The sequence below is a fragment of the Netta rufina genome (genome assembly GCF_964035555.1).
Source record: "Netta rufina genome assembly, chromosome: 16".
Taxonomy (NCBI): Eukaryota; Metazoa; Chordata; class Aves; order Anseriformes; family Anatidae; genus Netta; species Netta rufina.
In genome coordinates, this window is record NC_140140.1 from 9806638 (window position 1) to 9832091 (window position 25454).

At 38.4% G+C, this 25454-nt stretch overlaps 1 protein-coding gene across 1 annotated transcript in view; it reads right to left on the reverse strand.

Annotated features, from left to right (window-relative positions):
- Positions 1 to 25454, reverse strand: part of BCAS1 (brain enriched myelin associated protein 1) — a gene marked incomplete at its 5' end in the record, with an annotated part of 43144 nt that overhangs the window by 12086 nt on the left and 5604 nt on the right. The window contains 7 exons of the mRNA XM_084296749.1: positions 1067 to 1231; positions 8906 to 9109; positions 9444 to 9479; positions 12194 to 12334; positions 16483 to 16527; positions 17099 to 17257; positions 22593 to 23173. Of these exons, the coding sequence (XP_084152875.1) occupies positions 1067 to 1231; positions 8906 to 9109; positions 9444 to 9479; positions 12194 to 12334; positions 16483 to 16527; positions 17099 to 17257; positions 22593 to 23173 (1331 nt within the window). The remainder of the gene's footprint in view (positions 1 to 1066; positions 1232 to 8905; positions 9110 to 9443; positions 9480 to 12193; positions 12335 to 16482; positions 16528 to 17098; positions 17258 to 22592; positions 23174 to 25454) is intronic.

A 25454-nucleotide genomic window follows, 5' to 3' on the forward strand; every position in this document is an offset into this window, starting at 1 on the left:
TTTCAGAGGCCATAACTTGCACTTGTTAAGATCCTATCTTACAAGGTTTCATGGCTTGCTTCATCTACAGCAAAGCAAGAGGAGAGCTCAAAGATGATACACCAGATGAGTCAGTGACCTGCATCATAAGGATGGTACGGTTTGTGCAGACTGATAGCATTTCGAGGCATTTCCTACCCCTCCTGGAGGAGCCTCCTGCCCCAGTACCACTGGTGAGAGATGGAACACAAGATACATGTAGGCATTGGGTTGAGGTTTGTCCAAATTCCGAGTGAAAGAGTTTGAATGAATGATACTATGAGGTTATTTCATTTCATTCATTTTCAGTGTTCATCATTAGCTCACATGCATTACAGAAGCTAGTTGTTTAGCAGCGTTCCTCTTTTGAAGAACGCTGTCTGGCTGTCTTTTGCGCACAGATTAGTCAGGGTAGCTCTTCATACCTACAACTCCAGGACAACACCAGCCATGTTATCACCTCAGTGCCTTCCTTCTGCTTTCCAATTTTTTATTACGATTAAACTCTACTTTGTGCCTTTCTTTCATCTAATTTATAACATCACTGAAGCAGCAACTGCATCTTAGTACGTGCCAGCCTAGCTAACTGAGCACAAGCTGCAATAACGGGTTTCAGAGGTAGAAGCAGAACTCCCTGCAGCAAGCCCAGCGCTCACAGCGGTGCGGAGACATTTCACCTGCCTCTAGGAGCAGCGCCCCAAACCTCCCATCCAGCAGAAGCAATCCGGGAAGCTGAAGGCACGGAGGCATTTCAGGCTGCTGGGTCGCCCCTGAAGGGCCCTGGCCCACCTGGGCAGGGGAGCTGGGGCCAGCTCGGAGCCGGCCGAGCTGCGGCAGCCCCGGGCAGCCCCCGGCCGAGCCGCCAGAGGGAGCTGCAGGATGCCGAATGCTCTGGATGCTGTGTGGGTAGCAGCATCCCTGGCTGCTGCAAGCAGGCATGCCTGCGCTCCTGCACCTCTTAGGGAGCTTTGGAAATAGCTTCAAACATAACCCCCCTCCCTCCCCCCAGACTCGCAGTTCGAGCTGCAATTCACAGCGTCCCGCTTACCAGTTTGAAAAACTTCCTTAGATTTGCTTTGGGGGTTTTGCTTTCTTCTTTTCTAGGTTTCACTTCTGTTGCTTCTGGGCTTTTCTCGTCTTTGTCAGGAGCCACAGCTTCTGAAGATGCATCTGTTTTTTCATTGCTTACGATCTCTGCTTCTTCCGATGTGTTCTGGGGGTTAGTTTGAGCAAACATTAAAAACGCAGAAAAAAAAGTCAGACAAAAAAATCAAATTCACTCATTAAGAGATTACAATCAAAATGTTTCAGCAGTACAGTAAGGTGGGACAAGAGGAACAAATATAAATATTGTGTGAAAACATTCTCTTAGCTTCTTTACATTTGCACATGTTCTTTAGGAAACCTAGTCATTCCAGTTCAACAAAGTGTACAAACCAGTGGGATTTTAAGCACTCATTACATTGAAGAAATAGCTGTTCTTGAATAGCGGGGTAACAGTTCCTAAACACAATTTTTAAGGAAATTTTAACTACAATTATTTATAGCAGTATGTGCCGTGAGTAGGTGACACTTAGGTAAAACCTTTTAAAAAAAATGAGAAAAAGCTCATGCCTAGGTGTTCACACCCAGAAGCAGTAATAAGATTAAGTAATTCAAGAAGAAACACACACAACAGTGTAGACATTAATTGTTAAAACTGTTTAACACTCTTCTTTGACAGTGAAATATTGAAACTTATGATCACAGTCACAGCGTTCTCAGGCCAGCCACATTTGCCTCACTAGCTTCCTTTCCCAGTTGCAAAGACAAAAGACTTCTTGAGGTATACGGTATTCACATAGCTCATTTATTATCGCACCTAATCCCCTGGGTCACAGTCACCCTCTTCAATAATCTTGACCCCCATTTGAGTTCAAGAAAATCTGCTGGGTACTCAGCAATTTTGCTTTTATGGAAAGATTTTGAATCCCACTGAGCTTTAGTGCATTACTGGAAAGTTCCTTCTATTATAAGAAGACTTCAACAGGAGGCATGCAGTTTGTAAACTCCTTTGAAATATGGATCTCCCTAAGACTTATTAATCTCCTTCTTGGCTCATTTTGCAGCCTTGTCAAGGTTGTCCTGGGAGTCCTCGATGAGTTTAAGTGGAGGACAAAAGCTGGGCAGTGCAGCATGCGTGAACAGGAGGCTTCTTGCTGGAAGAGGTGGAAGCACACCTGGGCAGGAGGCCGGGCAAGACTTCCCTTAGCTGATTCTTCTGCCTTTTATAAATGCCCTGGTAAATAGCATTCTCCTGTGCCCACAAGAACCACTAATTAATTCCCATCCCACTGAAACTGTATGAAATGTCTTCCTTTCTGCCATAAAGAAGCTATTACGTTAATAACCAGGTAATTTGACCTGAAGCCAGCACTTTGTCATTTTGCAGCCTACCCAGAAAAGTGCAGAACATTAAAAGGGTAGCATAAGTTGCACTCAGCCTTCAATATCAAATCAAACAAAAGCGGGTACCTTCGTTATAGGCATTTTAAACACAGACTTCTGTTTAAAAGTATAGTAGCTACGGCTGAAATGCATACTGGTTACTACAGGAAAGAAATGCTGAAAATAAATCTCAATAATTTATATTTCACAATTTTTACATATATATGCAGTAGCTCACATTTAATGCATACTCATAAGAATTTTGATGAAACTAATTTTAGCCACATGCGCAACATGGGAACAATTTAAAGGATAAGACCAAAGATTCACCACAGCATCAGATGTTATCTCTGTGGTCAAAAAATGGGTGCCTCCTGCAGCAGCAGCTTAAAATACTACTACCCTCAAATACTTTTCTGATCCTCTTCAACTCAGTGATTCCCATGTAGTATCTCTAGTTTAACAGCTCCTGATAGTTTTTTTCCTACCTAAATTTAGCTAAACACCTTGAGTTGCTGAAATCTCCTGATATCCAGCAGCACCCTGTGACTAACTAGCTAAATAAATCTGCAGCTGAAGTATGCATTGTGTGGGAAGTACTTTTGGTGACCAAATAATTCCATTTAATACTCTATTGATTTTACTTTGAGCAAAAACAACTGATCTTTCTTGTTCACGTTTAATGTTACAGTAGTCATTCTGCATTGCTGTCACCTTTGTTTCTGCCAAATTTTTTAAGCCAAAAAAAAACCCTTTATGTATGTAGATCTTCTAACGAAGCCTTTCAAAATAATCATGGACTTTTTCACTCTTAGTGTTATACCTTTAGTTTAATGATATTCTTTTTGTGTTGGGGGGACCAGGGCTTCACACCACTCACCATGGACTTCTAGAGCAACATGACAGATTCTGCTTTGTACTTTACTCCTTCCCTTTTATGGATAAAATGACTTTGGGGGAGTGAGGGAGAGCAATAATGCAGGGATAAATATTCCTCATCTCCTACTACCTGAGGTGACTGCATCACAGCCCCCATCCCCACAGAATTGTATATTTAATTTATATTTATGAACATTTCTGAGATAATCTATAATAATTTTAGCCTGTACTTCTGCCTCATTCACATACATATAATCAATTCACCATCTATTTTACTTGAAGAGAAGATTCATTGCACATGTTAGAACACTGGCTCAATAAAGCAGCAACGTAGCTTCTGGGAGCTCATCATTCAGAGATTACAGTTTGGCATCATATTACTGCTATGCTGTTACAGCTGCAACCCAAATGAGTTTTGTCTCTCAAGCTACTTCTATGCAATGACATTAGTGTCACTACTAACAAATGCATCCTGAGGGGAAATGCCAAACTCTGAAAAGCACTGTCTATTTAAAAAATAAAATAGAGAGCTAAGTGATAGTTATTCAGAGATGGATTTTTTTTTTTTTTTTTTTTTTTTTTTAAGTAATAAGCATCTTCAGTGTCTTTTAATACATTTCTTGTATATTACACAGAAGGCTTAAGGAAGGTTTAAATCCTGCTTTAGAATACTTAATTGGTATTTTTTTTTAAACAGATAAACCATTTACCTCTAGAGTTACTTTCATTTTTTGCTCTATTAGGCAAAGTTGTTGTAGAAGTTACAGGTTATCTCGTAATTAAAAATATCATCTTATGCTAATTTTCTTGTAATTATCCCCAGAAAGCATTCTTGTTTACCCTTCTCACTCTCCAAGATGGAATACTGAATATTTACTTTTATGATTTTGTTATTTCTGAGATCCTTGGAGACTAATGACAAATGACCGAGGCATATTACTTCAGAGACGCAGAGAATGCCTGTGTATAGTCTTTAAGCAGAGGAGAAAACCTCTTCCTGCTAAGAAGGTTTTCTGACACTTTTAAGATTAGAATTTTTATTTTTTGTTCCTGTTTCCCCTAAGAAGCTAGAAGAAAAATTTGCATTTGTGCATTCAAGAGAATCACGAAGGTGATTCTGGCAGGAATTGAAAGTATTAGGAAGAGTCTGACAAAGATAAATAGTCAATAAATTTTGAATGATGTGTTAACCTAAACTGTTCTCTAGAGCAATGGCTAAATTTCCTCTTTGCTTTACCTGGGACAAAACCAAATAGTATCAGAAGTTGTGACTAGTTTTAAGAGGACACTACTTCTTGTATATAATAATAATTTGCAAACAACCAAGTTCCATCAGCTTCATGTATCTTTTACACATAAGTGTCCTCATGAACATGTTATCTACTTGTAGGTATAATTACATTAACTGAAGTTGTTGGATTCATAGGTGTAAATTCTGCCTCCAGTTTCCTTAGATACAAACTGCAATATATTCAGCCTGAGTCAGCAGCTATTGTTATAGTAGGTTGTTGTTATTTTTTAAAAGGCACTCTTTGACAAGGTTAGAATACATTTAATGAAAAATTTGTCTGAATTTACAATGAGCACCATTCTCTGCTCTTCCTATTATAGAGCTACCACTGTTTTCCAACATATTTTAATCTATCTTTGCTAGATGTGCTTTATAAGAGTAGTTTAGTAGGGTCTTTCTTTCACTATGTTTGTAAAACATTCTACTAGCTATTAAACATTGCTGTCTCTAATTTTCTTCTAGTAATAAGCTTAACCAGTTACAGTTGAAAGTGTTTGTTCACCCTTTGAGTCCTCTTTCTGGTTCTTACAAACCTTCCTGTTTTTATGGGTAACTATTACTACACCACTTTCTTGACCATAGAAATTGTTGCCTTATGATAACATAACTTATTTTGTGATCTGGATAACTTTGATAAGAGTTTTCATTTTGCTTGCTGCATCTTTCCTCAAAATTGAGGTAAACGCTGTACCCTGCTTTAATTTCATGCTGGAGTCCACTGCATAAGAATCAAGGTACAGTTCTTCTGTCTTACGTCAATCATACCATGCATCTGAAACATATTTTTAAGATAAAAGAAAAGCTATGAGAGATGGCCTTTTGCTCAAGAAGTTTCCCCTTAAAAGAGCAGTCATGCTTGAGGTCTGTTCCTGCCTCTTGCAGACTCTCAGGCAGGAAGCAGGGAGGGTTAGCAAGACTTTAACCACCTTCCTGCCCTTCTTTGCCAGCACAAAGACAGCAGAGGCTGCTGCAGTGGAGGCAGCTCAGTCTTAACCATCAGTGCAGCCTTGGACCCCCACCCTGAGCCTCTTCTCACCTGCAGCTGCTGCCTGAAGGTGTCACCCAGCACATAAGCAGCTCTCACAGTTCAGACTAATTAATATTCATCACTGCCAGCTGCTGGTGAAAATCATACTGTTCTGTAAACAAGCCAGGAACATGGTGCTGGCTCAAGTCCTATTGTTTTTAGTCACTGGTTTGAAGATGTTAAGGCTTCTCCCAGCTATAAGAACACCAGCTATACCAGCAGTCATCATGGTTAAAACCAGACAGGTTTTGAACTGGCCCTCAAAAACCTATTGCTTGTCTTACTCACTCACTGAACCAGAGGGAATTCTCTTTAAAATTTTTCTGCATCCAGCTATCCAGCAAAAAAAAAATAAAAAAAATAAAATGCCAGAATCCCAGAATCTCCTCCTTTCCTGCCTGCCAGGTGGTATATTGCAGCATGGGAGCAGGTAAACTCTGTCAGGAACTTGATAAGTCCTGGGTAGTTTTAACATTTGCCTTGCACACTCCACCCAAATATTTACCTTTTCTTTCCTATGGCAGAGTATGGTCTCAGGCTCAGCAATAAAAGGTGTTGTTCTGCTTTATCTAACAGCTAACTATTTTGCTATTTGTATTATCAGTACATAAATACCTTCCAGTAAAAAGAACGCTTTTTCTGTGTCTTGTAACAACAGAATTGCAATTTTAAATATAACTGCTTTTAAAGATAATTCAGATCAGTCTTAATACTGAGTCCCCTCCCGCCATCATTTACTTGCATACTTTGATCAGATATAAATGAAGTGTCACGTTTTTCTGCCCTGATCAGATATCTGCAAGGTCTTGAAACCAACTTTCCAACACAGATATGTGAAATTATTATCTGTAATTTTCTCTTAATATCCCTTAGCATTTGCTAAAAAACACTTATATGCCAAACATTTGAGTAACATGAGAATTCTCTTGTGGACTGATCAGGAAGTGGGGCAAATACAGTTAAAGCGGTTTCCATCTGCAGAGTTAAAAAAAAAAAAAATAATATCCTAATTCAACATATTTATTCAATTCAGCATTAACTGCAACATGTTGACAAGCACTTCATTAGCTATACTTTGAAGTGAAAGCTCATCAAAAGATAGATATCTGAGAGACTGCCTGGAAAGAGAGAAGTGGGTTCTGAATTCTGGAATACTGAGTACCATAGCTGCCATTTGTTAGTTCAAAAAAAAGAATTACACATGACTGAATTATGTACCTATTTGGGACAGTTGTTAGCTTCAATCCTCTGTCCTAACAGAAGAGCAGTATATTAAAAAAATCACTGCAGGATTAAAAAAATACAGTCCTCAAACCAAACTGAAATTTGAGGTTAACCTGTACTCTGAGGACTTCTATACATCTATATATATATATATATTTTTTTAACCTTCAAGTTGAATGGGTCAGCCAGGTCTTTCAAAGCAAATATAGTATTATTCTCTGTCAAGAAATAGAAGAAATAAAGTAAAAACAGCCTTTTATAAGTAATGATTCAATGAAAACAACAACAAAACAAAACAACAACAAATTAAATTCTCTGTTGCAGAAATTTACTTCAGAAAACTTACAAAAACACTTGGTCTAAGGGTGATTCCAGAAACAAAAAGTTCATACGGAGAATAAATAACCTTTTTCTACAAAGTTCAATGTCAGATTTCATTTTCCAATATAATTTTGTGTATTTGGTACAATGATATAAGTAACCCTTAGTATTTTTGATAGCAACCAAACTCAGCACTGGAATGTACGTGTTTCTCCACAATGCTTTCCATTCACTGAGGTAAACAGTTTTATTTCAGCGATGATGTAGGTAAAATTAAATGGAGAATTATGAATAAAAAAGTGAAAGATGTAATTTTAGTAAAAAGTCCTGAGGTGCTTGAGATTCCAGAATTTCTATGAAAGTTGTTGTAAAGACCTAGACCTAGTTTAACTTAACTGTAATATGAAATATTTGCTATAATATTAAATATGAACTTCAGACTGGATTACTCAGCTTTACATTGAAACTTCATGCAAACATTTGCCAGAAGGACTCGTTCTTATGATGCTCAGCATACATCCTGCTTCCCATTTATTTTCAAATAAGCCAGACTATTCAGATGGAGGAGGAGGTTTCCGTAGCAATAATAACTACATGGAAAAAAATCTCCCTCTCCTCCTCCTTTACAGGTTTCCTGTCATTCTAGATACTTGATCTACCCAATTCCACAGGAAATTAAGTCCCAAATAACAAGCATTTCAAGCTTAAATCATTTTGAAGATTGTTTACTCAGTAAATATCCAAGCAATTTTTTTCTTTTTTAAATATGCAAATAACGAACTCAATCCATTTCTGCCCAGTAGGGAAAAAACAACTAAAGAAGCTGTGCAGGGCTAGCCACTCCTTCAGCCTCTATGTATTTAGAAGCATTTCATTTCTGGGTTTTGAATTTAAACAGAAGCCCAGGAAAGCAATTATTCAACATACAATATTTCAGCAAAGCTTAATACAGCTCTTCTTTTAAATGAAATGAAATGAAGAAAGCATCCTTCAGTTCATAAAGTTCATATTTGAAAACCTGGAATCTGGTAGGTCTATTTTTATTCAAACAAACAAACAAAAAAAAAGTCATACAAGAGTGTATCAGTCTTTAAGTTTGGAGATTGAGGTCAATTGTTTAGAAAAATGCTCTCATTTTTCAGTTCATAAAGCACTAAAGATCTTGGAAACAGGAAATGTGTTTTCGAAGTTAATCTTTATTTTAGCTAAAGCTGTTTAACCATGAGAGAGAGCATTTTTCTAAACAATTGACCTCAATCTCCAAACTTAAAGACTGATACACTCTTGTATGACTTTTTTTTTTGTTTGAATAAAATATTTTGAATAAAAATTTTTTTTTTTTTTAGGGTTTTCAGAAATAAACCATTTCTCAAAACAAAACAAAACAAAAAACCACAAAACAAACAAAAAAACACCTAGTATTTCTTCAATAATATTTTTCAAAAATACTACAGACAGGTTTTAAAGACTATGGTTTTACAAGATTTTTCCAGAGGATCATAATTGCCATTATTAGCCATGTGTATACATGACTGCCCAAAGCTCATACAAGCACTTGCAGCTGGATGTAGTATTTATGCCCCTATGCACTTAGCATGCAGGATGTGCTCAGCTGCACAGATGTGACTGCTTTACTGTTGCTGTGTACTCCACAGTGTCTCCAGACACTATGTGAACAGGGAGCTGTGGGATGGACCAGCTTTGAAATTCAGACATACCTTTTTCCAAAAGAGTTTGCTCAGTGGCATGGGAGTGGATGATGCTTTCTCCTTCGTCACCTCTTTGGGGGCTTCAGTGGCTGCTGCCTGCTGCTGGGCAGCAGGCTCGGGGGCTTTTGTATTCTGCTTAGCTGTCTGCAGCTCTTGAGAGGAAGGGACATTTTTGTCTGATTTCACTGAGCTAACAGGCTGCTGTTCAGTGCTCTAGAAATAAACAAACACACAGGCTGTTGGAAATGTGAATGACAAGATAATCACAGCATGTTTAAGCATCACCTGATTTAAATGGTAAGCACACAACAGGCTGCCACTGCACTGGACATGTAAAGCAATAAGGCAGCTTGAGCTGCTTTGCCCTGTCTTGAAGTAGTGCCTTGAACAGTGGAAACAAATTACACAGCAACCTGCCCTTCATAATAGAGATGATTAATTGATAAAGAAATTAAAACACAGTCTTTGAAACTGAAAAAAAAAACAGCGAGATTAATCATTCTTCGACAGCATTATTCATTCAGATAACTTGCATCACCCTACTCACTTTGGTGTTAGTTGTCTGTTGGGTCTCCTTTGCAGCCTGAAGGGAAACAAAACAAAGACAAGTCTGACAACGTCAGCACTCAGTTACACGGTTCAGGAATTGTCTGTCAATTTTTTATTTTTATTTTTTTAATTTTTAGTTAATGTTTGTGGGAAGTCTTGGCTCCTGCAACCATGGAAACTGATCCCTGACAGAGGCAAGGCTGCCTGAAGGGACTGCCGGCCCCTGTCCTACCTGCAGCAGTGCTGCAGCTTTTCACTGAATCATTTCATGCTCATTCTATTGTGCTTGCAGTCCTTAGCTTGTTCTCTAAAAAGAACACTATGTTTACATATGTGTTTCCAGTATCTTCAGGGAAGACATGATGCAGAGTTTTAAGACATTAGCATTTGTTAAAGTCATTTCCAGCCAGTAATACATATAAGTATCTATTAACCCTGACATCCGTCTTTGCTTATACTGAAGTATCTCTACAGTAAAAAGTAAGTTCTGTATGAAAGGGCAGCAGCAAGCCCCAGACACAGGTAAATGTCAGCCCAGCCCACTGGGTTTTGGCAGCCTGCTACACTCTTTGCAGCCTTCTTAAAAGAACAGCTAAGAAATATTTTGCAGGAGCCAAGAACTTCTTTTTTGTGGTTAGCTCTAAGGAGCAGGATCCAGAACAACTGGTAAAAAGCAATGTAAATGCTACAAGCTGGCTTCAGTGCTAATGCTGAAAGTAAGTGATTAACTCTCTTCCCAGTCAAAAGTCAGTACAGTTACACTACAAAACTGGCATGCAATGCAAGGCAAACATATGCGGATGGGAATAAAAGCATGGACACAGCCTCAGCTGTGAAATCCCATCAAAACTCTGAAGTCAAATTGCCAAACCCTATTGCATCAGCTTTGTTATTAATTTGTATTAGGATGCATACATTGCTTACAAACAATATTTACAAGTTGTAAGCATTTACGTAAACAGGACACTGAGAAACAATGCTTCTGATAACCTAGGAGTCAATCTCTTCTTTACTAAGGTAAGTGCAGTTTGGAAGGCTTGAGAGTCAGTACTTCCAGAAGAACCTGCAAAGTGCCTAAAATTAATGAGAAAGACTACATATACTTAAATAAAATGATCCTTTCAAACAAACCAATTAATTCCCTATTCATCTAGTTAACACATAAGGCATTTCAAAGACATAAGCAGAACATGTTTTTAAACCAGAGGTGACAATGTCAGGGCTTGCCTGTCCCATCTGTGCTCTGATTTCTGATTTGAATTTTCACTTTCAATCAGCCTTACAAGCTAACTTAACACTATTTTAATCCATCGTGTTTATTCCTAGTGTCACAAATTATATCCCAGTTGTTTCTGTATTTTGTATGTGGAAAGAAAGTTGTGTAAATAAAATAGAGAGGTTTTATAAGACAAGTTTTATTACTATAAAATACTAGTGTTGCTTTTCTTAAAGATAACAGCTTTCATCCAGACCCAGATATAAAACAAACAAAAAAACTATCAAAGTCTAAAGGAAAAAGTCACCACTCCCTAGAACTTATCTCAAGATTGAAATGTTTTAAAGAGAGGCTAGCACCTTAAGAAATGGTAACTGGTTATGTTTTTACCTAGAAGCAAGCCCTAATGAATGATGAATAATTAAATTTGTTTTCATTTAATACATTTAAAATACAATCAATGTAGTAGATACTTTAACTTTTTAAGTAGTTGGCAAGAATTGTAGTACTAATGCATTGGGAAGTTTATTCCTTCAGATTATAGTTCTAATTTCCAAAAAAGAGAGGACAGTGGAAAGAACATTCTCGTTTTGGAAGTGTTAAAGAATTCCCTTGGCCTTGTGCTCAAATATAACTGTCAATTATAAAGCCCCCTACTCACCAAAAACTCCTTGTGGGTGTTTTAAATGAGCATTAAATATTAATTATTTTCCTCCCCCGGTGAAAGGGGTTCTGCTTCTGCATTCTTTGGTCTAAACAGCCTCAATTCTCTGCTTCCCTGCCACAGAACATCGTGGCATATTATCCTCTTCAGAAAAAAATAGAAGTGCCCATATGGACCTTGAGACAAAAGCTGGTGAAATGTTTTCAGCAATTTATTAAAAATAAAACTAAAACCACTTGCATGAAGAGTGTGCTCTTCCAACATTTTAAAGTTGTCCTTGAAAACAAAGCTTTTTCCATCCAAACTAAAATTAGATATTAAATTTTATGTTTCAAGTGAAAAGTAACTATTTGTGAATGCAAGTTCTTATTCCTTCCCTGTGTCATATGAGTTATGCCCCCATTCATCAAATCACTAATTTCAACCACATGACTGTGTATATTAAGTCAACATGAAACTTAAAGCCTTAATTATAGTTTGGCTGAGCTCTTAAACCTGCCCTATAGGAGATGTAAAGGAAATGTACATATCCGTACAGTTCATTGTTTGTCAGTACCTTTTATTTTTATTTTAGGAGACCAATGAAACTTAGCAGGTGTTAGTAAGAAGCATAACCTGTGCAGCATGGAGCTCGGCAGGTTAGAGGAATTGTTTCAGAATCCTGAATTCACAGATGGTACAAGTGAAACATTGCTCACTAAGCTTGTTTCTATAATGCGTGGCTCAGAAATGCTCACATTGTTGGTTTTCAGAGCACTGCACAGCACAGCTGGCCAGACTGAGTTCAGTTACCAATTAAATTCCACTCTGTGACAGGAACCATCTGTTACTGCTCAGGGTTCTGCTCTTCCTAGGGTTTCATACAGACCTTATGCCTAAAGAGTTTGCTAAAAGTACTGTGTCCTAGCTTGGGACTCTCTGCCTTCTTTTTCTTGGCTCCTTTAGTCTGGGATTCTGGCACCGTCTTCGGAGCAGGTTGCCCACCATGGCCTTTTTCTGCTTTCGATCCCTTTTGTACAACATGATTTGAAGTTCAGTACTTGTTACAGAACTTGTAGAATTTGTTCATGAAAAAGATTCAAACACTCATACTTTGCTTTCAAAACAAATATCTCCTTTTTGCTCTGGACACCCCCCTTTGCTCTGAACATCCCCCCCCCCCCCCCCAATTACTCAGTGCAGCAAGTAGTGAATGAAAAATAAAAGCTATGGTAATCCACTTCACTCAAAGTTAAATCAATTTGCCTAAACATAAATATAAAATACAGAAGCTTAAATTTAATGAATAAGTAATCAACTGAATTTGGGGTTATTTGTAAACTGGGCAGATATATCACTTGGAAAATACCTTTTGAACATTTTTTCCCCCAGTTTTTTAGGGGCTTTAAAGTGTTCTGCATGGTGAAGTGTTTATGAAGAGCACAGTATGAATATTCATGATATGCTACATAAAAATATTACAAATCTGCATTAATACACATAAAATTAGCTAGAAATAAAAGTATAAGAAATATTAATGATATACTGATACTAAGAGCATTGAATTGAAAAGCACCGTTTCCCTTTTACTCCATTCCAAGTGCCTGCAAAAAAAAACAACACTGATTTTGGGAGTCAATACGCATTGAAATTAGAGACAGGAACTCTAGGCACCTCATTGAAAAATGCATTACAAAGGGCTAAGTATCAAAGAAAAACATTTGACACTGATGTCTATATGGAAAAAGTAATATCAGGTTATTTTAAAATAGTGATAGCAAACAACCTGCAGCTTACAGCAGATTAAATTACCATGCATCAAGTAGAAGTGGGTCTTTTCAACTACATGACTTTTCTACAAGTCTTTGGAAAGAAATTGAGTAACGTTTTAGAAGAAATGTTCTATTTAACTTTTCACACCATTAGAAAATAATCTTTAAAAAAAAAAAAAAAAGCCAAGAACCTCCTCAAAACATCACTGTTCTGTGTTGTCTTTTTTCCCCCTTCCCCCAGATCTTCAACACAACCCTCTGCAAGGTTATGTATTAGTGCAGAAAAAAAAAAAAAAAGATTAAAGTTTTACTGTTATGAATAATGGCTTTTTTTTCCTCCCTCCTTCTCCATCACTTTCATAATTTTCAATAAAAAAAAACAACAAACATATCCAAGGTTGTTTAACCAAGCTTCAACATCCAAACAAGTTAACACAGGAGTATATGCACTATGGTAACAGCCCTGTACATATGCCCACAATATATGACTAATCACAAATACAGGGTAGCATTCTTCCCTCTACAGTGTTTCAGTGTCAGGTTCTAAAGATGATGTATTTGTGATTACTTAGGACAAAGGAGGACATAATATTCTTCTAGTTGTTACTTGCTAGTATCCAGGACTTCATTCTGATTCCCATAACATTTTCCTTAGGCTATTTAGTTTCTGATTTAATTAAGAATCATCTATAGACCAATCTATATATATATATATACACACACTTAAATCATTTTAATTATTTTTAAATGAAAGAAACTATTCACACTCAGGAGAGCTTTCAAAGAAGTTGACAAGAATTCCAGGAAGTACAGGAACAAGTGACCCAAACTCCAAAGAAACAAATTGGCCTATAGCATCTGTAATATAAAGCATTGCAGCTGACTACAATGAACAGGATAGGAGGAAAGGTCCAAAACAAAGAACATAACGCTTCTGAGCACGTTAAGCTGAGATCTTGGTTTCAAGATTGTAAGAAGCATCTAATGTCACTGAATGAAGCAGAACGCCATGTACTATGGAGAGGTTGCGGCTAGTTGCCTCAGAATTGGCCGTGCTTCCCTGCTGTAGTGCAGCATTCCCACATGTGCAGTGTCATAACTATGAGAAGCAGTTACTGAAGGCTCAAATAGGTGGTCTGGAGCAGATCTGATCCAAATGAATGCCATGTTGGTTAGTATAAACTTGCAAAGGATCGATTAATCCCAGGATGTCTGACTCAGCTCAGTATTATTTATTATGTAGGCTAAACTCTCGTGTTTACACGGACGAAGCGACAATCATTAAGGGTGCGCCCATGCTGCTGGAAGCATACATGTCTCTAACCAGCAGATTAAAGCCAGGGGCACCACTGATGACAGCATATTGTTGCACAGACTGCAGGTTTTCTGAACTTGGTGATACTGCACACCTCTGCATTTCACCAGGAGGGAGGGTGCTGCCGTGCTTTGCTGAGCTGTTTCTCGGAAGTACAAGAACACTTGTCAGTCCTCTTAGCCGTGGGAAAACACAAAACAAGTGGGCGCGTAAGCAGCCAAAATGAAAGCGTGACCAGGACTTACTTAAATACATCGTGGCCCCTGTGCCAACCAACCTAGCCAAAAAGCTGGCACTTGGGAACGGCTCAGCCTGAATGAGGCAGAAAGCCACACTTGAGAACACATCTGTTAAAGACGAATTATTTTTTCAGGGGGGAATTGACCATTATTTCATTATACTTATCAGCTATAAAATTTGCAAATTTTCTATGGCTGTTGACATGTATGTAATATGTAATGTAATTACATATGTATGTAATACACTTTCATGTATTTTTATTGAATATAGTGAAAATTCAATTCTTTGTGTCAGGAAAGCACTAGTGAAGATAAAGAAATTCTTTGTAAAAAGCAACTCCCATTAACCTCTATGCAAAAAGGTTGCATATCCTGCTAGTCATCTGGATTTGTTTACCCTCACAGGTGTGATAGCAAACCAAACCCAAACAGCATATTTGTTTCCAAATTATGATATGCCTGCATCAGTTACCTGCTACAGAAGCACATGATAAATTATGCAAACTGTACTGAACAGCTGGATTTTTCACAATGTGTTGAAAGAGACACAAACCTCACTGAAACAGTGCAATTTGATAACCACCTTTTCTGGACATCTTAAAGATCAGCCCTGATTAACAGCTCCCAGAATTGAGCTAAAAAAATTGAATGTACTTACAAAGTCCTGTAAAAAAATATTCACCATCTTAGTACCGTACTATATAAAGATTGAATAGGACAAAGGATAAAAATGGGATAGAAAACAAATGTTGATGCAGGTAGTGAGTTTTGTTACCTAATAGATGCATGGAAATAACTTTTTTTTTTTTGGGGGGGGGGGGGGGAGGGGATTTATTCTTTGTGTTATTTAAATTTTTATCACAAGCATTGCAGAAGAAAAAAATATTTCAGTTCTAGTTATAGCATCATTTAATCTGGGAGTTCCCAGTCAATGAGACAGTCAGTGACATGCCTGTAGGCTAATGAAACACTGAAGGAGGAGAAGGCAGTTTAATACAGATCATCTGGCAAACTCCTGCTTCTGTTGAAGCAATTACAAGCTTTGGCACTAGCTTAACAATGGGAAAGAAGGGAGAAGGAAAATACTTTAAACACCTACATTTTTCCATTTTAAAAGATTATGTTTTCACTTTCATTTAAAAAGAAATATATATATATGAAAAAAAAAACACAAAACAAAACACAAAAACAACCTCTGCCCACCCATTCTCCTCAGATCACTAGCTCCAACTGTAGCATGGTTCAAACAAGGGTGCTTCAGCCAGAGGAGTCCCAGAGAGGAAGCACTGGGAGCTCTCTTCTGCTTCCCACTCTTCCTTATTGATTTCAACACAAAGATGATCCTCCCCATCTTCCCACACTCAGAGATGGGGGGCAGGATAGCTGTGCTGCCCCTGCCCAAATAATCCAGAAGCTGCTGTAGGCAGGAGGCCTCATATGTCCTTTCTGCAGTACTGCAGATGTACAAAGAGGTAACATTGATGAGCACATGCATTACAGGATGCAAAGAATGATACACTTTGCTCAGCTCTATGAGAAAATGGAGCTTTTGTGGACTCAGGAGGGTTTCACTGCAAGGACTCTTCAGATCAAGGGCAAGTCAGAGTAACAGCCAAAATCATTACCAGCTCATGAACTTCACAGAAATGCTACAAATCTGATCTTAACTAAACCATTTGATCTGAGGAATCACACTGTTCATACTCATCTTCCTTTAAAATATTTTCCACCTGAATAAATTTGAAATTGTGACTGCAAATGATATCATCAGTAGGGGAAGAGGCAATACAATGAAGAATAAATACCTGTGTTAAAAAACAGTGACCAGTAACAGAACAAGAAATTTGCCTACCTTGTCTTCAGGTTCACTTTTGGTTTCAGCTTTGCTTGGTGAGACCTTAAATATATTTGAGGAAAAACACCACAAAAAACAGTCATACCCAGCTCAATCTTTCAAAAGATCTGAAAGTTCATCTGTTTGAAACTAGCAGGTTTTTCCCCTCAGCACAGAGGTGAAAGTACTTTTTTTTTTCCCCTCTCACATATGAGAAAATTTCTACGACAAACATTTCTTAAGAGTAAGTTAAAGGCAGTGGCAAAGATGAAAAATATCTAGAGGAAAAGCGTTATTGAAGATTCTACAACCAAAAATCCATGAAAATGAACTTCAAGGTTTTACAAATCAAAATTTAAACATGCAAAAAATATTTAAGACAGCTAAATACCTACAAGTTTACAAGTACTTGTGCAGCAGAGGAAGTTCTCAGAGTAGGTCATCATTTTATCAAAACTGCACCATACCTACATCTGTCATCTCATGCCATTCTCTAAAACATCTATTTGGCTTCATTATTCCTCAGTGTTCATGACAGAGCACATTACATTTAGCTAAGCACATCCACAAGGGGTTTTTACAAGCACTCATTTTGAGACATAGCCTTAAGACCTAGAGGAGAGCAATGGCTTACCAGTGTTTTAAAGAAACTCATGACGGAGTGGTTGTCCACTGCAGCAGCTGCCTGGGGGCTGTCTTGGTTTACCTCTGACTTTGCAGGTTGCTCAGCAGCAAGACTGTTGCCACTTGCCAAGTCCTGCCGTAGGTCGCTTCGGTTGCGGTCATCTATCTCCTAGAAGGAAAAAAAAAAAATGGGGCAGTTTCCTCAGTCCCAGCTTGCTTGATTTCCAGTGGAATGCAAAAGTAACATTTGTGACTTGCATTATGTTGCTCAAAGTCACAACCCTAATTCCAACCATATTTCTCCAGCCTACGTATTCAGAACAATTGAGCATTTATACATCTCTTTCCCCTCTTTTCTAATATATTCAGCATTTGCTGTTGATTGGAGGAACATTGTTCTGAGCTACCAAGTATAACAAACACAAGTAAAGTTGCACACAGCATCCTAAACAACACTGCTTTTCTCTTTTCAAGGCTGAACTTGTGAATAGGAACAAACACTGAGATTTTTAGCCTTTGATGGCTTGCTCAGTGTCTGATTGTACCATACAAAGATTGCTTCCGACACCCTATTATTCTGCAACTCCAGAAATAATTTATCTAGTAAATACCAACATGGTATAGGTTAAAAAGAAAAAAACAACACCACCACAAAGTAATTCTTCTGAGACAGATAGTTGTCTCCTCTCCTCCTGGAATTACATTCACCAGAGCCCCAGAATAGTTTCTCAGTGCTCAAGCACTCACATGTATGCAATATTCTTAAAGACTACTTAATTTCTATTTAGAAACCTAGACAAGGGTCTGTTTTATTTTTATTTATTTTTAAAACAAACAACATTTAGACCAGTTTTGGAGAGCTTGGCACCCTTCTGCACTTTTTTTTCCTGCCATTCTGGACACTTTTGCTTTCAGACTGCACAGGTAAAGCCAACACAAACTTTTTGCAGGACAGAACAGCTTGAGACAAATTCTCATGTCCAATTCAATATTTCCTTTTAAAGAGCACTACACATAATTATTAATATCCAAGTCTTATCAACAACACTTTTCCCTTTTGTTTATCTGTTTGTACTATAACTGACAGATCCAGCCCTGCATTTATTAGAGCAGTGAAGTGTGGTGACCTTGGTAGGAAAATTGAAATTTTACTGAATGGACCATCATAGCAGTTCTGTATTTCTCCAGAACTTATCTTCAGCTAGACTGAAGCACACACCTGCTCAGTTAGGAAGCAGTGACTAGAGGAGCAGGTTTTAGGACACTAGATGCCCCAATGACTCTTTTCCCTGTACCAAGGAATTTAAAAGCAGTATTCATATAGGATTTTCAAAGACCCTACATTTCTATAGGTCACTGAAGGAAGGAGAATGAACACACAGACAAGTTAAATCTTCAGAGGGCTAATTTGGGATCAGGAAAAATGAGCGTGGAGTGGCCAGTCTCAATGCAGCATTTAAGGAGTTAAACATACGTTTGACTTGCAAGAAGAGAATTCAGTTTAATTCTCCACCCACCATTTTCCAAATTTACCCATGAAGAAACACAGCACAGTAGTTCAGAAGGTTTCAACAGGCTATTTAGGAGTTGCTCGCAAAGGTTCTAACACGCCACTTTGTCCAGCTGCCAGCTACAGGCCTGAGTCGTTCCAAGAACAATATGTCCCATGCAGACACACACGGACACACCAGCTCCAGAAGCCCTTCCTCCGGGGATGCCATCTAAAGAGCTTTGGTTCTATGAAAAATGCTGGCTGTATTTCAGATATCAAAGGGGCAACAGAAACATGAGGCAAGAGACTGAAGAAGCAAAAAGCAGTATATACATTGCTAAACAAAATTTCATTAACAAAGTACTTGATGCTATCAAAGAAAAATAAACTTATTTATTTTCACACATGTATAAACCCTTCTGAGGTGCATGCTGTTTAGGAGGAAGGGCTCTTTTTTGTTAGACACTACAACAAACAGTTATTATTAGCAGCAGATACAATCTGAAACAGTTGCAGAGGTGACAGTCACCACGACTGGCAGCACTAGAAATGCATCTCCTGCTATCGCCACACTGTCCAGATGTGGCAGCTATTGCAAACCATGCAGAGCTTCAGGCACAAAGCCATCGAAAAAATCCCTCCAGGCTTGCAGAACACAAATGGGCCATGTAGTGACCCATGGCACAAGAAGCCCCTACTCCAGAATTCCCAAGCCAAGACTGCTGCTAGACAGACAGATCTGGACTTTGACAGATAATGTGATCCATCTTGTGCTTTCATAGGGATACCACTGCAGGAAGGAATACAGGCTCAGGCCTTCAGTGTGAAAATCAAGCAGAGATAGTGCAAAGTCCTACAATATCACATTTTCTAAGCCACAGCCAAACAACCACAAAAACTTCTCCAGAAGCTCACTGTGTAATATTCTGTGCAAAGTCCCGAAGGCAAATAATAATGAAAGAAAACTCCAGAAATAACAGAAGAAGAAAACTGACATTAGAAGTTAACAGTTCCTGTGTAAATGCTCAATTCATTTCTTTGGGGAGCCAAATTTGGGGGTAATAAACACCTTAAATACTTATACTGTAGCTTTAGTCCAGTCATTAGAAAAACATATCAAAAGAATATATTCCTGCCAGCACTTTTGTTTGTATGAATCATGGCTCAGTGAAACATTTCAGGCATATAATTTATCTTTTCTTTGGCTTACATAGTAAATGCTTCATGAATTCGTGAATTCTGTCCTTGTTTTAATTATGCTGTCTTCTGAATGTAGTTTTGTAGACCACAAAAATAAAGAGTGGTTCAGCAAACACAGAATGTTTGTGCAGCTCGAGCTACAACTGTGGAGTCTCTCTCTTACTTACCAGCAATGTTATTTGTTATGTGCTGGCACCCAGTTCAGGGAAACTTTTCTTTAGCTTTTACAGATACTATAAGCCATAATCCACAAAAAAAAAAATAAAAATAAAATGTTGGCAGCAATATCTGGATTTTTAGTATGATTATTTGGTAACTGTTTGAAGTTACTACAGTAACAGCAATTAAATTAGATTTGGTCATTCCTCCATCCTACATGGGAATGAACAACTTTAGAGGAAACAGAAGGCAACTGTGCTGCAAGGCAGAGCCACAGCCTTTGTTTTAGGAACAGAGTTAAGATCTGGCAACACGTCAGAAGTGTTTTGCTGCTACATCTTTCCCAGAAAAGGTCCTTATCAACTCTCCCCCATCCCCAACACATACTCCTTTGTATATTTGAGGAATGAAAGACAAAGCTTATAGACAGAAAGCCTAAGGATAAGGTTAAATTTTAACTCGATGTTGTTATATAGTTTCAGGACCCGTGTATACTAACTTAAACCCTGATTTTATGAGCCCTCAAACATTTTCAATGCTCCAGCTTTACGCATGCATGTGAAAGATGTACAGACACTTTTGTTAAGTGTGACACCTGTGCTCAAGAAGGCACCAGGCATAAAAAAGCTGCTGTATGTGCTAAGATAATGCAAATACTTGTACATGTCAAACACCCCACAGCTGATTAGTGCTTGGGATTTCCTATTATCCCCATTAGAAGTTCAGCATATGAATAAGATGAAAAATAGAACAGAATTCAAAATTAATCAAATTTAGATGTTCTACTTACACAGCATGAACCATAACATTTCACAGTCTGTAGTTCACAATCACAGCAAAATTGGAAATTATGAATTTTACATTTGTATATAAAATATATATTTTATAACCATTTTTTATTCTTGTGAGCCACAGGCAAAATTTATCCTTTGTGTGTATTAGTCAGTAATATCTATGGGGAGTTTATAAAGCTGAAAAACTTTAGTTTATAGCTGCAAATAGATGTGGCAGTAATGCACTGAATAGGTTATTCATTCAGTATTATTGACCCAGTTCTGTTTCTGTAGTGAAACACTTGATATTCTGCTAGGCTGAGACTACCAATTCTTTAAAGGCACATACATAACAGAGACACTGGTGATGGGTGTCTCCTTTGAAATGCAGGGGTCAAAAGTGTAACATTTAAGTCTTACAAACTAATTTTCAAAAATACTGCAATAAGTTTATACAACTAATGAAAACTTCAATTTTGAGGAGACAAAATAGAAAAAAAAAAAACACACAAAGAATAGCAATTGAAGAGGCCTTTGGGGATAACCTGCAGCATTGTCAGTACAAGCAGTGAGCATCCTGTGAGCTCACCTCAAGTGTTCAACACTATTAAAAGCATTAGTGATTACTCAGCAAATGTTGTTTAAAAGCCTGAACTAAAACAATAAAACTAATTCTCATTAGAATGACACTTACACACAGATTCTGATAGGGAATCCATGAAACTATTTCTTTCCTCCCATTCCTGGTTTGGACAGGGCTTGAGCTAGATCACCAGGTAGTATGGACTGACACTATTCCAGTGAGACTAGTAAGAGTTACGCTACTTGTTCACAATCCAGGGGATGAACATTTTCAGTAGTTGCTGAAAATAAATCCTCCAGTGCATTTACTGATATTAGACTCTGCTGGAGGTATAAAAATCTTATCCTGCTGTCCTTAAAAAGTGTTTGCCTTGGGTATGCACCCGGGCTGAAGAGAAACTTTACTATAGTCAATGAACTATACCAGTGACAGATCTAACAACTGAGATGTTACACTCATCTATCCTAGTAACATAGGACTACTGTGGGCTTGGATTAGGTCTGACCAGTTGGTTATGATGATAATAGAATAAACAAGGAAGAAGTTGAATAAAATCGCTCCTTTATTACTACCTGCCATTCTGCTTTAGACAAAATGCAAGTGTTAGGGCTACAAAGTGGCTACTGCTAAAAGCAGCAACAAATTTCCATCCATGATGCTTAACAAACCACACTGAATTCCTGCCTATTTTCAGATCCTTTCTTTGACTAGCAAGCTCTCTCAGATAGGTTATTCTATATTGCATTCTGCTGTAAAAATCATTTCTAAAGACTGTATTTGTTTGACTAAAAGTCACAAAGAGCACAGAAATTGTTACTGTATATTATTCCTTTTGCTGGTATGTGCAGGATGCAACAATAAGCTATTGTTCAAGAAAAGTGACCATCTTATACTAATTTATTCAAACCATTCAGTATCAAATTCCAAAATCATCAAGTACAAGAAACAATTTTGCTTTCAGGTAATTCTGCCTTCATCTGTAGCTGGCTGATGTTCACTATTAAGACTATTGGAGCACGAACACAGCTACCTCGCCTATGCCTTTCACAGCAATGCAAAGGAACTGAAACCCTCAGCCAGGTGCCAACACTGAGCCATGGAGCAGGCATCAGAGTTATTATTGCTCTGCCATTGGTTCTTCTCCCAGCCACCCCTCCAGGGGTTACCTACAATAATTTTAAGAGCAAAACCAACTCACTCACTGAGCCACCATGACATCAGTTTGTCCTGGGCTATAATCATTATTCCTAGGAGGTGTCATTAAGTGTGACATGGAAATTCCTAACCCAGCACTTGCCTTCCCCGGTGGGATGCCATTTGAAGTTCTCTGTGATCTGGCAGCTTCTTGCACTTCACTGCACCCGTCGGGAGCGTCTAAAGCCCTTGTTTCCTTCTGGGTGGGAGTCTGCTCTTGGCTCCTTTCCTTCCCCTTCTCCAGTTTGAAGATCTTGTCAAAAAAGTTTACTTGTTTTGGCTTCGGTGTGGCTGTAGATTCTCCGTCAGGTATCCCAGGTGCTGCTAGGCTGCTGTGGTGAGGCACTGATGCTGACTGGGCCTGGGCCAGGATTTTATGGGTACCAGGCTGTGGCGCAGCTGCCGTGGGCAAGGCCGTGCTGTCACTTGGCGCTTTGTTCACGTTGGGCGCCTCTGAGCTGACATCAAGCTTTGCCGATCCAACTGATGAGTCTGATGCTGGATCTTCAGTACGCCCTGGTACAGACCATGAAAACGCAAAGACAGAGAGGGGTTTAGCAGATGGCAGGGCTCTGCTGGCAGTGCTCCCAGCAACCTCCCCGCCTGCAGCGCCGGCGCTCTGCTCCTTTGTCTTTGGGGAAGAAGCGGCCGCATTATCCCGCGCAACACTTGCCTTCGCATCAACTGCAAACAAGCATAAAAGAGCAATTATCCCACACAGCAAAGTTATACGGGTTGTACAATTAATTGCGGTCACTTCGCTCCTTAATAAACTAAGTAGTTCGGAACGTGAAGCCCCAGGGAGGACCACACACAGCATGGCTTGTTTCAGGACCCCGTTGTTTTCCTGCACTAAACACGAGCTGCAGCTCATCAATTGGACCTGCCCATCTGATTTTCCTTCCTCTGTCATTCCTTACTGATGTTGGCGCAAATTATGTTCTACACAGCCCCTGCTCAGCTGTGTCAGGTCGTGGCTGAGGTTTTGGAGCGCTCAACCTGGCAGACGTGCTAAAAGAAAAAAAAACAGCCCTGATGCCTTTAGCATTTTAATCGAGTGGACTGGGTGATTTCATTTCATCTGAGAATATGTTACCTTCCAATTAAATACATTATATGTGAAAGCATCAATAAAACTTAAGACAGTTTTACATTAATATTACACTTTCCTTTGTCAAAACTAGACATAAATAAAGACTGGAGACAGAGAGGACTGATTTTATTTCCTGGCTTGCCAAATTCCCCAAGGCCTGTGCAGTCACAACGTACTTCATTCATTTTTCCAACGCTGTTGCCTTGCTGCCTACTCTCTATAGTAGAGTTTCTACTTTTTTCCTCTATTTTCTGTAGGTTAGTTTAAGCCTGATTCGAATAGTTACAAATCATATCTGAACAAGGCCTTTTATCCTTTTGTTTTTGACTTTTTTCACCCACAAGCAATATGGATCTATCACATTTCTTTCCCAAATAAACAAAAAAAAATCTCAAGTAATTCCTGCTTGTGTACTCACAGCCATTACACTTTAGATTTAAAAAGTCTTTCATCTTAGAAGTATATTTTATGATTTTTATTACAATTGCAGTTTGGTAAGACAGCTGAGGTGAAAATCCCTAATCCTGCATGTGCATATGGAAACAGTAGGTTCTTGCTTTATAGAAGACAAAAGGAAGACAAAAATGAGAAAAAAATCTCTTATATCTGCTTTGTGTATGGGAGGCCAAATCAGACTGCTCATGTGGTGTGAAACCCCTGAAAACAAGAAGAATCTTGTACAGAGGTAAATCTTACATTTTGAGCTTCTATTCTCTGCTTTGACTGGAATATGTATCTATTTTCCCTGTTATTAACCAGCACAGATTTCAAGCATAAATTTAGGTCTACTTAATTATAGCTGTGCTAAACTGTCAGTCTCAAACTGACTTGCTAAATATTAATTTAAAAATTGCTGGTTTCAGTGTAAAATAGAAATCATTTTAAATAATTATAATTGTCTTTAGCCAATATTATGCCCTTTGGATTTTACTGTAACAGAAATGAAACCCTAGTTGCCAATAAAACTTGACTAAAATGCTTGTCTTCCACAGTACACACTTTCAGCATTGTTTCATTTTTAAAATTCCTTTTCATGATAAGGAAAACTGAACAGAATAATCACAGCTTCTAAAACTACCAGTTCGCTTTTCACAGCAGAATTACACTAACATTCTGATCCTCCCCACCAAGGATTTTGCATAACAGACAGCAGCAGGCACCGTACAACATGTGTCCTTATCCATTTCATGCTCTCCTCCTGTGGCCGTGCTCAGGGCTCCTAGCCACATCTCTATGCAGAACAAGAGCAGAGCCCACATCCACAAATACTGCCCGGTTCCCATCAGCAAGCATCCAGGGACTGGAAGTCCCTGCTTCCGGAGGTGGGGGCTTCCAAAAAAAAAAAAAAAAAAAAAGAAAAAGAAAAAGAAAAAGAAAAAGAAAAAGAAAAAGAAGAAGAAGATGTACTGCAAACTGACATGCCAGCATTTACATCAAGTGAATTTACTGAAATACTCTCCAGCAGCAGGAGCAACAGCTGACAAAGCAAGGCCTGCTGCTGCAAGATTCACAACTGAGGCCAGCACTTCACCAGCCACCAGGAGGGCTGCCTCTCAGCTTCTCTGCTTCCAACATTTTCAGTCTGACATTTGCTTTCTTATTGTTTTTTTGTGCATATGCAAGCATGCAGAGGGGTGAGAGCACATCAGTACATCCTGTTCTGTCCAGGGTAATAAATTTTCATTTCTTTGTGCTCTCTAATAGAGAAAATTTCTTTCCCTGGATTCTTTGTTACTATTCATGTAAGAAAATGACTCATGCTGGCAAGACTCGTTTGCCACTAATATTCTTCTACAATATTCCATGAACACCCATTTCAACATAATGACATGCAAAGAAAAGGTACAAATAATTAGCTATTTTACCACCATT